The sequence below is a fragment of the Halichoerus grypus genome, chromosome 10, assembly GCF_964656455.1.
Source record: "Halichoerus grypus chromosome 10, mHalGry1.hap1.1, whole genome shotgun sequence".
NCBI lineage: Eukaryota > Metazoa > Chordata > Mammalia > Carnivora > Phocidae > Halichoerus > Halichoerus grypus.
The window spans coordinates 97630456-97644441 of NC_135721.1; the positions used below are offsets into that span (position 1 = coordinate 97630456).

General features: G+C 43.8%; 1 protein-coding gene across 1 annotated transcript; it reads right to left on the reverse strand.

Moving 5' to 3' along the window:
- Positions 1-2991: 2991 nt before the first annotated feature.
- Positions 2992-7143, reverse strand: OTOR (otoraplin). Its single transcript, XM_036120518.2, has 4 exons — positions 6830-7143; positions 5919-6058; positions 4901-5011; positions 2992-4060 (listed from the first exon to the last, which is right to left on the reverse strand). The coding sequence occupies exons 1-4, from the start codon at positions 7032-7034 to the stop codon at positions 4037-4039; spliced, it is 480 nt and encodes a 159-aa protein (XP_035976411.1). The 5' UTR covers positions 7035-7143; the 3' UTR covers positions 2992-4036.
- Between the last annotated feature and the right edge of the window lie 6843 nt (positions 7144-13986).

Here is a 13986-nt window from a genome sequence, read left to right on the forward strand (position 1 = left end):
TCTCACCATTTGCCCTAAATTGGCTTCTGAAAGCTACTTGACTGCACTACCCATATCCACTGCCCTTATTGTTTCCCATGTTCTGTGAGGTCAAGGATGAGGAAACTCTTTTTTTTATTAGTTTCAAGTGCACAGTATAGTGATTCAACAATTCTGTACATCACTCAGTGCTCATCACGATAAGTGTACTCTTGATCTCCTTCACGTTTTTCCTCCATCCCTCCACCCGCCTCACCTCTGGCAACCGCCAGTTTCTTCTCTATAGGTAAGAGTCTGTTTTTTGGGGCACCTGGGTGGCTCATGGGCACCTGGGTGGCTCAGTTGGTTAAGCGACTGCCTTCGGCTCAGGTCATGATCCTGGAGTCCCGGGATCGAGTCCCGCATCGGGCTCCCTGCTCGGCAGGGAGTCTGCTTCTCCCTCTGACCCTCCTCCCTCTCATGCTCTCTGTCTCTCATTCTCTCTCTCTCAAATAAATAAATAAAATCTTTAAAAAAAAAAAAAAAAAAAGAGTCTGTTTTTTGAAAAAAGAATAAAAAAAAAAGAGTCTTTTTTGCTTTGTCTCTTTTTTTTCTTTCTTTCTTTGTTTTGTTTTGTAAATTCTACATGAATTAAATCATAGGGTATTTGTCTTTATGCGACTGACTTATTTCACTGAGCATAATACTCCATCCATGTGGTTGCAAATGTCAAGATTTCATTCTCTTATATGGCTGAGGAATATTCCATTGTATATACACAAGGGATGGTGAAATCCTTAGTTTTCTCCCAAGAGGAAACAGTACAGCTACATGGAAATATTTAAACACTACACACACACACACACACACACACACACACAGCCTCAGCTTGGGAGTATAGAGGAAACCTACAAGTTGGAGTTCCCTCAGGGATCCCTAGGCCCAGTTGTTTGGGTTTTTTTTTTTTTTTTAATTTTATTTGTTTATTCATGAGAGACAGAGAGAGAGAGGCAGAGGGAGAAGCAGGCTCCCAAGGAGCAGGGAGCCCGATGCGGGACTCGATCCCAGGACTCTGGGATCATGACCTGAGCCGAAGGCAGATGCTTAACCATCTGAGCCACCCAGGCGCCCTGGTTTTTTGTTTTCTTTAATGTCTGTTGGAGGAGGTCATGGAGAGGACGTGACCACCAGTTGACCCTCGAGCTGGACGGGAATGGTCAGTCGAGGCTCCTCACTCGTCTTGCAGCCGCCCACAAGCCTTGCGTGTTAAGTCCCTCGCTTCAGGAAATTGCCACCTGCCCATCTGGAGTGGTCTACCTCTTTCCCTCCCAGGGCCTGGTCTCAGATTTCTCAGGAGCTCTCAAGGTTGCAAAGCAACAACGTCAGGGACTGAGAATCTCTTAGAGGTAGAAGATACCCTTGCTCGTAGTGGGAAGGAAGGAAGATTCCCCAAGTGGCCTCATTGCCCCCCAGACTCTCACTTCTCCACCCTATGGACCCCTTTTCTGGAAGGTAGAGTTTTATAGATACCAAGCCGGTGCCTACAACACGGGGGGATACTGGTTTCAGAATGTGGAAATCGTGCCCGTTCAACCTTGGCAAAGCTGCTTCATCTCCCAGGTGCTCTCGCTTTTTTCACTTCTTTCTTTCTGTGTCAGAGGAAAGGAGAGAACTAAAATGAGTGTTTCTCATAACCTTTAATGTCCAAGGGGTTCAGAACACGCTACCCCAAAAGACGCTGCTTCGGCATATTGATCATTTTGAGCTGAAGGCGGGAGAGAAAGCGCAGATGCAGGAAGGGCTCTCTGACCTCCCTGCTTTCTACCTAAAAACAGGCCGTAAAATTTCCCACGAGGAAGGTGCTCTCGGTGCGCCGGGAAGAGGACGCTCTTATGGCCAGGCCCTGGGAGTCGGCGCTGGAAGGGACCCAGGCAAACAAGCTGCTGCAATCACCCTTATCTTCCACGGCTATCCGTGTGCGTTTCCTGGTCACCGTCCCACGATTTACTGCCCCGCGCCCAAGCCACTTTGTCTTGTCATGTCCCACATTTTATTGTTCATTGTCGAAAAAGGTATATAAGTACGTGGCTCTAGTGGCTTCTCTGGGTCTTCATTTTCCCTTTGAAGATTCCCATCACCATGTAAAAATATGAAATTAAACACACCCGCTTCTCTCCTGGTGATCTGTCTATGTCAGTTTAATTCTTAGGCCCAGCCAGAGACCCGAGGAGGGTAGAAGGAGGTTTCTCTTTCCCTCCAATGCATCCATGAACCTCAAATCTGGGGGTCTTGTGAAAATGCAGATTTGATTCAGAAAGTCTGCGGTGGGCCCTGGCGTTCTGCCTTCTTAACCCGCACCCAAGTGAGGCCCACGCTGCCCCCGGGCCAGGGATGGCCCTTTGCCTACTGAAAGGCTAGCTCCCTGCAGGTGCTTTCATTCTGTTGATGCGGCTAGGCCCCCAGAAGATGGAAACCAATCAGTGACCCCAAAAGTCCGGATGAGATTGGTTCTGGTGAAGGGAAGGCAGGTGTGGCCAGGAGGGACCACAGCCTGAAGCCCTGTGCTTGGGGAGGAAGGCTGGAAGCATGAGGCCAGACAGATGGGGGCTTTGGCAGATGGAGAGTGTCATGGGGATGCTGGGTATCTTGAGGGATAATGGGGTACCTGGAATGGGGGAGCCAGCAAGTGAGAGGTAGATAGAAACAGAGGATAAATACCTCTTACCTTAAATTGTGTTGACCACCCTAGATTGGCCTGAAACATTTTATGGAATGCAGTAAGTGGGTTTGGGTTTGGGGGGCTTTTTGAGGGTACCATTTCACATGATGGAACCCCATGGGAATTTGGCAAAAATATATTCACCCCAAATCACAATGGACACCCCTGGAAAAATGACCCTGGGGTCCCCATCTCTGACTTATCGTAAATGCCCTCCTCTTCATGCTGGTGGGATGAACAGACCATGGAAAACTGAGGAACCAACCCTATTTCCAAGTGCCTTCCAGACTTTCGATGACCCCAGGTGAAAAATGTTTTAAAACAATTTTTAATTCAGAAATTGTCAAAGTACAGGCATTTTAACTGCATATAAACAAAGACTCATGACTACATAAAAAGAATTATACTAGGAATACACAATCAAAGCAAATTTCCAATCAAATGTAGAGACACTTGTATATCCTTTGGGACCACCAATCCCCTCAACAGATTTATTCACACATCATCCTTGGCTGGGGGACTTTGCACAGGAAGAGGAAATTCAAAGTTGAAAGAGAAGTCGAGAAATAACCCACAGACTTTTTCCCCCTGTCTTTTGACTTGAAGCTCAAATGTTTGCAGTGACAGCACATATGATGGGGAAACTATCCCATTACAAATATTTCATAAGCTGCTCCACCCTTATTACATACACACACACTTACTTAAAATTTGGGGAGCGGTAAATTGATCACTAGAAGATAAAATTCCATTGAAATAATTTGTGATTTTTTTTTTTTAAGAGAAAGAGGCATAGTCCAAACATCTCTGAGCCCAAACAGCTCGTCCACTCCCACCAGCTTCACATCCCAAAGGCAACCAATATTAAAAGTAACAACAATCCTCGAATACTCCTTGGGGATATAGTCCCTTTGGGTACATTATAACACTCCAAATGGCCAGTGAGACAAATAATTAGAAAACAGCATGTCCAAAGGGAAGATCTGTGACCTACCAAGTTTGTATAAGAAGCCAAAGAGCTGGTAAGAATTACAGTTTAAAAATAATAAAAGTGAGCCATTCTCTGTATACATTCTTGTGTAAGAGAGGATTCTCTAGGCTGAAATAGAATTTCTGCTTTCAATTCTCCCTCTTGAGCCAAACGTCGCCCTGCCCCAGGTGGTGGGAAGACCAGGCCAGCAGAAAACTGAATGGAAACCCCTCCTTCATGTGCCACCTCTGGCCACCAAGGCCCAGCCCTCCCGTAAGGATAACAAAGCCTTGAAACAAAAGTCAGGAATTAGGGACACGTATTTTTTTCTTATTTCGCTTTTCCTAGTTTTTAGTGTTTCCTTTTTACTTGCAGGTTTGTCTAATTTCTTACTCACAGAAGAAGTCAATATCCTAGAGAAAAAAAAAAAAAAGATTGAACTGAGCACACAAGGGCCAGAAAACAAATATAGTTTCTTTATTTAAAAATTATAGGTCATCAAAGGGAAATCTAGATTTAAAATAAGGTTGAAGTCCAAAGAGTATGACATAATTATCACTTTAAGTCAAAAACTACTTAAAATGAAGGTTCTCAAATACACTTTTAATTGGTGGTTATTTGACACATTCAAGCTCAGTGCTCAGAAGCGATGACAAGCAAGTCCCGTTTGTGTGGGTTGGGCAATGTTTTGAAGTTATTTCACATAGCAATTAGCTCCAGGAGAATCTCTTCAAAACAACCACCCTGCCAAGTAGCTCAAAGGGAATCTTTTATGTCTCTTCTGGGGCTTGCAAGACCCCAGGGCACTGGAAAGAATATAATTTCTTTTTCAAACATAAGTAGAATCTATCTACCACAGAAATAAGGCATCCAAAGATTTTTTTTTTCCAGTGTTTTGATTTGATTAAATACAGGTGCTGATTTTTTCCCAGCCCAAGTGTTTTAGTAAATAAATGTAACCATCAGTTAAGAGTCCGTGAATACTATATTCGTTTCTTTCTTTGTGACATGGACTCCTTTCTAGGATAACTTGTATCTAAAAACAAAAGGGGGTGGGTGGAGAAAGTTTGGTAACCTTTCAACACTGAGAGTAGGTGTAAATGCTCTTGCAAACCTCCCTGCCTCGGGGAAGCCTCCGCTACAAGTAGGGGGGTTTGCTCCGGTCGTCTTGTAAGTGACACGATGCATCTTTAACACCTGCCTGTATCAGCCCAGGATCTGGGTCCTTCTCCAGCCCGCTCTGAGACACTTACCGTGGTGGGGACTTCCTTGGTAGCTTCTTGGTACACCTGTTGTTCCTCGACCAAGCTGCTGGGGAAATAGCCCAGGGTGCCCATCTCGTCCTCACGGTCATCTCCGTAGACCTGAGTGCCCAGAAGAGTAACAGTCAGGGGGCTGCAGCTGGGAGTCCACTTCTAGAAACCCCCTGGCATCACATTTGCTGTGAATGAGAATTACAGAATTGCAATGACTCCATTTTCCCCTCTGGGTTCCAGGGGCCTCAGATCCAACTTTGAAGCTCACTCACAGCAACTGAGTCAACCCACAGAAAGTGTGTCTCTGTTCTCCTGTGGCCGGGTCTTCCCGGTCTCACTGAGCATTTCTTTATTTTATGCAATCTTGTGAGCTGCCCAAAATCTTTTTGGAACCCATAAACAAAGTCAGTGCGTTTCTAAAAAACTAAATAGATACTTTTATTTTAAAGAACTGGCCTTTCTTGGTTGTTAAATATTCGAGTGCACAGATACTTGAGTGAATTTAGGATTTAATTCTTCATTCCTTGAGAAGGTGTCTGTGGGGCTGCAGATGACGACAGCAAATCAGCCCTGCTTCATCCCTCCCTAGGGCCCACCCCTGCAGGTTTTCACTGAAGAAAGCAGATTCTCTGGAACTGAAGCGGGTGTTGGTTTCCTTTAAAATATTGAAGCGGAGCCTGACTGCCAACACGCATGCCTTTTCCTTGGCAAATCCGTTCAAACATTTTTGAGTAAGTTTCAAACTCTTTAAGATGTTCAAGCCCCCCACGTGGTTGACTAGTTCTTGCCAACACATCACATAAACCTACATCTGGTTTTGTTATGAAATTTTCTTTGTTTCTTCAAAATGCCACAAAAGCAAACGCATGTGATTTTCTGCACTTGCATCTAAACCTCTCCATTATTCTTGAGAGCTCGTTTCAAACACTAAAATGTACTGGAGGTAGGTCAGAAAGAAAAAATTAAGAGCAACCTATGTCAAGATGTGTGTATATTTGCAAGGATCTCATCTTACACTGCCAGCCCAAAATTCTCCAGCTCCGTTTTCTTGTACCAGCTTTGAGTAAACGTAAATCTGCTGTCCTTTTTTAACATTAATGAACCTACAGTCCGGGGCATTGTAATCTTCTTGAGCTCTGGAGAGGGAAATAGTATCTGGAAGAAAAGAAACATTGAAATGACTACATTATTTAGTCTCCTGGATTTTCTAACAGTAAAAAGGCCAAACATATCAGAAATAGGAAATCAGAGAGACTAATAACTCCCAGTTTATAGCTCCCGAATGTTCAGTTCAAGACGAGTAATATAGCCAACGTATGAAAGCTGAAAATCTCAACCAAGTGAATTCTCGGTAGTTAAGACACCGAATGTATAGACCAAGCAGTGCTAGCGACATACACGTTAGAGAAGATTCACTTAAAGCCCAATTAGATAGTTCTGCTGTTAGTGGATTTTTTTTTCTTTTTCTTTCTATTTATTTATTTATTTATTTATTTATTTATTTATTTATTTATTTATTTGACAGAGTGAGAGCACAAGCAGGGGGAGCGGCAGGCAGAGGGAGAAGCAGGCTCCCCGCTGAGCAGGGAGCCAGACATGGGGCTCGATCCCAGGACTCTGGGAACACGACCTGAGCCGAAGGCAGCTGCTCAACTGACTGAGCCACCCAGGCGCCCCATTTTTTTTCAATTATATAATAGAAAGATAATGAAAGGCATAAAAAAGGGCGCCTGAGTGGCTCAGTTGGTTAAGGAACTGCCTTCCGCTCAGGTCATGATCCTGGAGTCAGAGGATCGAATCCTGCATCAGGCTCCCTGTTAGGCAGGGAGTCTGTTTCTCCCTCTGACCCTCCCCCCTCTCATGCTCTCTCTCTCAAATAAATAAATAAAATCTTAAAAAAAAAAAAGGCATAAAAAATGTCCTTACACACGCACTCGTCATCTGCACAGAGCTTCCTGGAAGCCAGTCTGTCCATAAATATTCCGTGCACGGCACATATGGCTACAAGACCTGGGAGGGAAAGTATTAATAGTCTGGCCATCTTCCTTTTTTTGCTGTTTTGCTGTCGTCCTTTAACTGAAAGTGGGAACTGACTGCAGTGGTTCCTGTCTTTTATGTGGGAGCCAGACATCTGGGTGAGTCCCCCCAGCCAATGGGAAGGTGCCCACCGTTCCTTCCTCTGCTTTCTTAAGAGCTCCTGAGCTCCAGGGGCTAATTTGCATCTGGTTTTCCAAAGAGACTCAAACTCGATGTCTTTTTTTTATATATATACACAAATGATATCCAAACGGTCCACCATTGGTAAAGCCACTTTAGCTGTGGTACACTGAACTAGTAGGGCATTGTGGAAAGAACTAGGAGAATTTTAAATCATTTAAAACAATTTTTTGGCTCCATTTTCCTATTCTTTCCACTTAGGAGCAGAGATGTACTGACTACAGGAATCTGCTGAAAATATAGATCTATATCCTTAGAACACATAATGTTCCTTGAAACAAATCCAATTAATAAACATGTGGATTTATAGAATAGATAAATCAAGGATGCTTAAGTTTACAAATCATCCATGATACGATTTTCGGGAGTCACGTCTGTCCTGAGGCAGACATAGTTTGTAACACATGAGCCGTTACCAGATCTAGACCGTTTCAATGCAGAAAGGGGGACATAGGTGAATTGGAAAGAATGGAACAATCTTTTCTTCCTCTCTGGGACTTTTGAAATTCAGTCTCAAAATGCTCCTGGGTGGAGACAGGAGAAAGCTAGAGGTTCCTGTTACCGTCCTTCTCCCTGCTTCTGGGAGTCTTTCCCACGGAAAGAGGAGTACTGCTAGAAATCACCAAAGTTGAAGTGCCAATATGCAGCTCCATCTATTCAACAAATATTTACTGAGCACCTACTGTGTGCTAGGCACTGTTCCAGGCACGAGGGATACAGCAGTGAATAAAAAAAATTCCCTGGCCCCAAGGATTTACTTTCTATGAGGAGAGACAAGACAATAGGTTGCTGCTTCTTCTAGTGTTTGGGGCTGGTATCTCTTTCACAAAATTCACACCGCTGCCCCGCCCCGCCCCGGAACTGTTTCTAGAATAGAGGTCCCTGTCCAGATGCCCTGTCCGACTTGGCTGATGATGAGATTTCAGAGCAGAACCTCCTCCTCCCTCCCTCCAACAGGCAGTCACCTCACAAGATGAGGGACAAGCATTCAACTTAACAAAATAATTTTGTACAAAACTGGGGATAAACTGGCAAAGCAAAATATACTTATAGTATTATTTTTAAAAAAGGTTTTATTTGGGGGTGGAGTGTGTTATTTTCAGAGGACCATATTTTAAAGAGCTGGCCCAGATGTGGAAGCTTCTTTAATTCAATATCTCCATTATAGATAAAGAAACTACAGCCCCTACAGTCCAGCAAAGGCCAGAACCACCTTTTTTTTTAAGGTTTTTTAATTTATTCATTTGAGAGAGAGAGAGGCAGAGAGAGCACAAGCAGGGAGAGAGGCAGAGAGAAAGGAAGAAGCAGGTTCCCCACGGAGCAAGGGAGCCCGATGCGGGACTCCATCCCAGGACCCTGAGATCTTGACCTGAGCCAAAGGCAGACGCCCAACCGACTGAGCCACCCAGGTGCCCCAGAATTGAGATTTTAAATTCCTCATTTCCTGTTTCACTTCAAGGAAAATATGAATTGGAAATCATTTCCGAAAGCAGGCTGCCAGTGCATTTTTCCTTCCTTATAATCTAGGGGCCTAAGAGGGTCTCTGGGAAAACTAAAGCATTGATTAAATCTTAATCCTGATCAGGCAGCTCTTTTACAGACTGTGATGGTCTCAAGCCAGCCCTCAACACAGGAGAGCTAAAAGACAATTGCCACTTAAGAGGCACTTAACAGAAATGGGGATTGCAACACTGTCCAAGCCCCCCGCCCCCTGGAGCAGAGTGAAATGTGGAATAAAGCCACAACCGAGCCATCACAACAACTTAGCAAGCTAAGGCCGGTGCTCACACCAAGCCATTATTGGCTATTGGAAGGTGGAGAAGTAAAGAAAAGAGATGTCAAGCCATCTGAGTGCGTCCCCGGGCAGGCCTGGGATGTCCTAGCATTCTGCAGTGGGCGGAGACAGGATGGAAACTAACATTTTGCTTGCAGATTGGAACTTAAACTTATTATTACTCAGCCAGCAGTTGTCCCTGGAGGCAGGCTCCAGACCCTGTGGATACTGGGGGTCCGGAGAAGGGCTCTGTCCTGAGCAGGCTCACCTCCTTCATCTGGATTTTCAGGTGTATTCTCTGTGCCTTTAATCTCCAAATGACATCTTTCTGGTTTTGTTCCTAAATTAGTTCTCGATCTGCAGTTCTTAAAATGGAGGCCGTGGCTCCTTTAAGGTGTAAAAATAGGCTTGGGCAGTGGATGGGGTAGAAGCAGCTTCCTTGCTGTGACCTACAAGGCCCTGCATGATCTGGTCCCTCTGCCCCTCTGAAGTCACCTCCTGTCACTCTCTCCCTCACTCACTCTGCACCTGCCATACCAGCTGATCTGTCTTATGAAACTGCGAGGCTCATTTCTACTTTAGGCCCTCTGGAGCTGATTGCTGGGGAAGCTTTAGTTCCGTAGACTGGCCCTCAGGTCTCTGGACAAGATGTCTCCCCAGACAGACAGAAGACCGGTTTCACAAAGCCATTCTTGCACTCCTCCAACTCAATCCATCCATTGTGCGTTCGTGGTACACTGCCTCATCACTTATCACTACCCGACAGGCCTTCTTTATTTACGTGGTGGCGATTTGTCCCCAGACACCACAATGAAAGCTCCAGGAGGTGGGGACCTTGTCAATCTTGCCCTTTGCTCTATCGTTAGCACCCAGAAAAATGGGTATTTGGGGCGCCTGGGTGGCTCAGTCATTAAGCGTCTGCCTTCTTGCTCAGGTCATGATCCTGGGGTCCTGGGATCGAGCCCCGCATCGGGCTCCCTGCTCCGCGGGAAGCCTGCTTCTCCCTCTCCCACTCCCCCTGTTTCAGTTCCCTCTCTTGCTGTCTCTCTCTTTGGCAAATAAATAAATAAAATCTTAAAAAAAAAAAAAAAGAAAAAGAAAAATGAGTATTCATTGAATGAATGCATGGCCTCCCTGAAGTTGTATGCTTAGGTGTATATATGCACGTTTTTGTTTTAATTTTGTTTTTCCTGGGGAAAGCCCTTAGGTTTTATCAAGTTTCAAAAGAGGTTCAAAACACCCCAAAATCAAGACTCACCGACTAAGTTATCAGGGCAAAGACTCCGGGGTTTTGCCACCAAAGCATGGTCCCCAGATCAGCACATTCAGCATCACTTTATAAAGTCTCTCAAACCCCACCCCTCAGGGTGCCCGGGTGGCTCAGTTGGTTAGGCGACTGCCTTCAGCTCGGGTCATGATCCTGGAGTCCCAGGATGGAGTCTGCATTGGGCTCCCTGCTCAGCAGGGAGTCTGCTTCTCCCTCTGACCCTCCCACCTCTCATGCTCTCTCTCTCTCATTTTCTCTCTCTCAAATGGATAAATAAAATCTTAAGGAAAAAAAAAAAAAAAACCCACCCCTCTCCTCCAGGCCTGCTAGATCAGTTTAATAAGCTACAAAAGTGATTTGGAAGAACATGAAAGTTTGAGAAGTACTGCTCAAGGGCAAATCAATTACAGCACAAATTTTAAGCCAGGGCTTCACATTCTGCATTAGATCTTTACTGGATACAATATTTCCAAGGACAAAATACTTGCTAAATACCCAAACAGAAAATACTTTACACCTTAAATTTCAAAAGCTCAAAATGGAGATGTGATGCAATGCTTTCCTTTAAAAAAAAAAAAAGATTATTTATTTGAGAGAGAGAGAGAAAGAGTGTGAGCAGGAGCAAGAGGGAGAGAAAATCTAAAACAGACTCTGTGCAGAGCACAGAGCTCAACATGGGGCTCGATCCCACAACCACAAGATAATGATCTGAGCTGAAACCAAGAGTCAGACATTTAACCAACTGAACCACCCAGGTGCCCCACAACACTTTGCATTTTTACACCATCTTCTTCTTATCAATATGCTGCCTTGGAAAAATACAATTTGAACTAAAGATCTAATCATTATAACCTATTTCAAAAGGTAGAAATCTGCTTTGTTAGTTCTTAACTCACATTGGAATCACTCAGGGAACTTAAAAATATTGCTGATTGGGTTTCACGCCTAGAGATTGGGATTTAATTGATATGGGGTGTAGGTTAGGCATGGGCATTTGGAAATGTTTCCCAGATGATTCGAATCCGCAGCAGAAGTTAAAGTTAAACTTGAAGTTGAGAACCACCACATTAGATGAGCGCAACATCTACTTCCTCCAAAACTGGCAACTCCCACAGATGGGCCCAAGATCCCAGCATGATCAAATCATTTTCAAAGGGTAGTTAGCTCCCTTTTTCTTCCCCCTCTTCCCTCTTGTAGCCTTGCTTCTCAGAGTTTGATTACATTCCAGGAGATTTAAGCAGTAAGTAAATGCATTGATCACTGGGAGCGGAGGAGTTACAAAGAAGGAAAGAAGGGCTGGGGTGCCTGGGTTTGGCTCAGGTCGTGATCCCGGGGGCCTGGGATCGAGTCCCGCATTGGGCTCCTGCTCAGCGGGGAGACTGCTTCTCCCTCTCCCCACTGCTTGTGCACACGGGCTTGCTCTCTCTCTCTCAAATAAATAAATAAAATCTTAAAAAACAAAGGGAAAGGGGGAAGCCCAGAATAAACTCAGGGTTGTCGGATTGCAATTAGAGATACTGCTGTAAATTCCTTTTTCATATAACTGTATAGATAACAGCCACAAATACAGACATACGATATCTCTGTATACCATTAAGAAAGGTAAGGACAGGCTGAGGAATGCACAGGACACTGAAGAGACAACCACATGTGGCATGATCCCAGATTGGAATTCTTGGGCATTTTAGGGACATCAGCAAAATGTGAATCAGATTGGATACTGGATTAATGTTATTTCCTGATTCTGCTGGTCATATGGCAGTTATGTAGCAGAGTGGTCTTGTATTAGGAAATACACACTGAAGTATTAAGGGGTAATAAAGGGTCAAGGTGGCACGACTCCTGAATGCTTCAGCAACGTTTATGGGAGCTGTGTACTATTTCTGCATTTTTTATATAAATTGGAAATTATATCAAAATAAAAAGCTTTCAGAAGTAATCAGATGTTCATAAGCTCTTTATTTCTAACAGCCCCAAATTAAAAAGAAGCCAAATGCCCATCCACTGTTAGAACTGCTAATGCATTCAATAGAGATGACCTTCAAAAGCATTCTAATGATTTTTTTTTTTAATTTTAAAGTAACCTCTACACCCAACGTGGGGCTCGAACCCACAACCCTGAAATCAAGAGTTGCATGCTCCACCGACTGAGCCAGCCAGGTGGCCCCAAAAGTATTCTATACTGGGGACAATTACAGTGCTAGAAAGCAGACCATCGGTTGCCTAGAGTCAGGGGTGGGGAATGGATTAACTGCAAAGGGGCAAAGGGAGTCTTTGTTTTTGAGGGGTGATGGAAGGCTCTGTATCTTGATTATGGTTATTACACAACCGCATACAATTGTCAAAACCCATCAAATTGGGTCACTCACCCAAACTCACTAAAAATGGGTGAATTTTATTGCATGTAAATAACTCAATTTAAAAAAATCTGAAATAAAATCTTAAAAAAAGCGGGGGGGGTGCCTGGGTGCTCAGACATTAAACATCTACCTTCGGTTCAGGTCATGATCCCAGGGTCCTGAACTCTAGCCCCACATCAGGCTCCCTGCTCAGCAGGGAGCCTGCTTCTCCCTCTCCCACGCCCCCTGCTTGTGTTCCCTCTCTGTTTCTGTCAAATAAATCTTTAAAAAAATAAAAAATTAAAATAAAAAAAAATCGGAGTTCCCCATTTCAGAATTTAAGCAAGTCCTTAAAAACGTCTACATAGTCCCATCTTACTCTCCCCTCCCTCCCTCCCTCTCGCCCCACTCCAGCTACACAGCCCTTTCTACTTCCTCTCATACAGACCCTCAAAGCAGGGATGTCTGTGAAACCCTTTTCTCAGACAAGGTAAGGACAGTCACTGAGAGGAAGGGGTTAGAAAATGTAATAGCAACTGGCATTGCTCTAACATCTCAAGAGTATGGTCCTTTTTCTAGTAATTCATTCTTAATACATTTTACAAGAGTACATAAACTTGAAAACTAAGTTAGTTATTCAAATAAGTCAGACTCTAGGGGCACCTGGGTGGCTCAGTCAGTTAAGCGTTTGCCTTTGGCTCAGCTCATGATCTCAGTGACCTAGGATCCAGCCCTGTCAGGCTCCCTGCTCAGCGAGGAGTCTGCTTCTCCCTCTCCCTTTGCACCTCCCTCCACTTGTGCTCTCTCTGAAATAAATAAAATCTTTTAAAAAGAGATTCTAAATGTGGCAGCTTTAGGAATAAAAATTATTTTGCTTTTTCCTCCTCATGTATACATAAGAGTGACCTGACAAAAATCTACATAAGTCTAAAAAGTAGTCTTCCCATTAAGTATACAATAAAAATTCAAACTTTTGTTCAAGGAAATATTCAAAGAAAAACATGAAAAAATGATCAAGTGTCACTTTAATGTGTGCTGTATGTGCAAAAAATTGTCCACTTCTAAAGATGCCCATGGTTTTACTAGCAGGGGACTGAATCACAGCCTCAGGTATAAATCAAAAGCTAAAGAAAACGAGCTTTGGTGTTTAAGAATTAAACATAGGTGTTTGAGAATTACAAAGACATATCAAGGTTAGAATTGGCAATTCTTCACAAGTCAGCCTATTTATCTTAAAAAATTTTTTAGATTGTAAATTGTTTCCCTTGGAGGGAAACCTTCCTAAAGAAAAGGTTAGATTATTAGACAAGCAGGTATTCCTTAGGAAAAATCCTGCATCAAGAGGATAAGAGCATGAAATAAGAAGTTGAAAGACAGCATTCCCTTTCCTTGTTTTCCCAGAAAACAGAAGTTACTCCAAAATGGCCTTTATCCAATTAAATGCTGAATGAAAAGCTTTGTGAAATGCCTACTAGCACCAAGAAAT

Coding starts and splice junctions, on each gene's coding strand:
- OTOR (XM_036120518.2), bottom strand. CDS start 7,034: ATGTCTGGCTCCCACATAAAAGACAGGAACCACTGCAGTCAGTTCCCA. Junction 5,012..5,918: donor GAGAATTTTGGGCTGGCAGT/GTAAGATGAGAT, acceptor CTGGGCACTCAG/GTCTACGGAGATGACCGTGA. Junction 4,061..4,900: donor CCAAGGAAGTCCCCACCACG/GTAAGTGTCTCA, acceptor TTTTTTCTCTAG/GATATTGACTTCTTCTGTGA.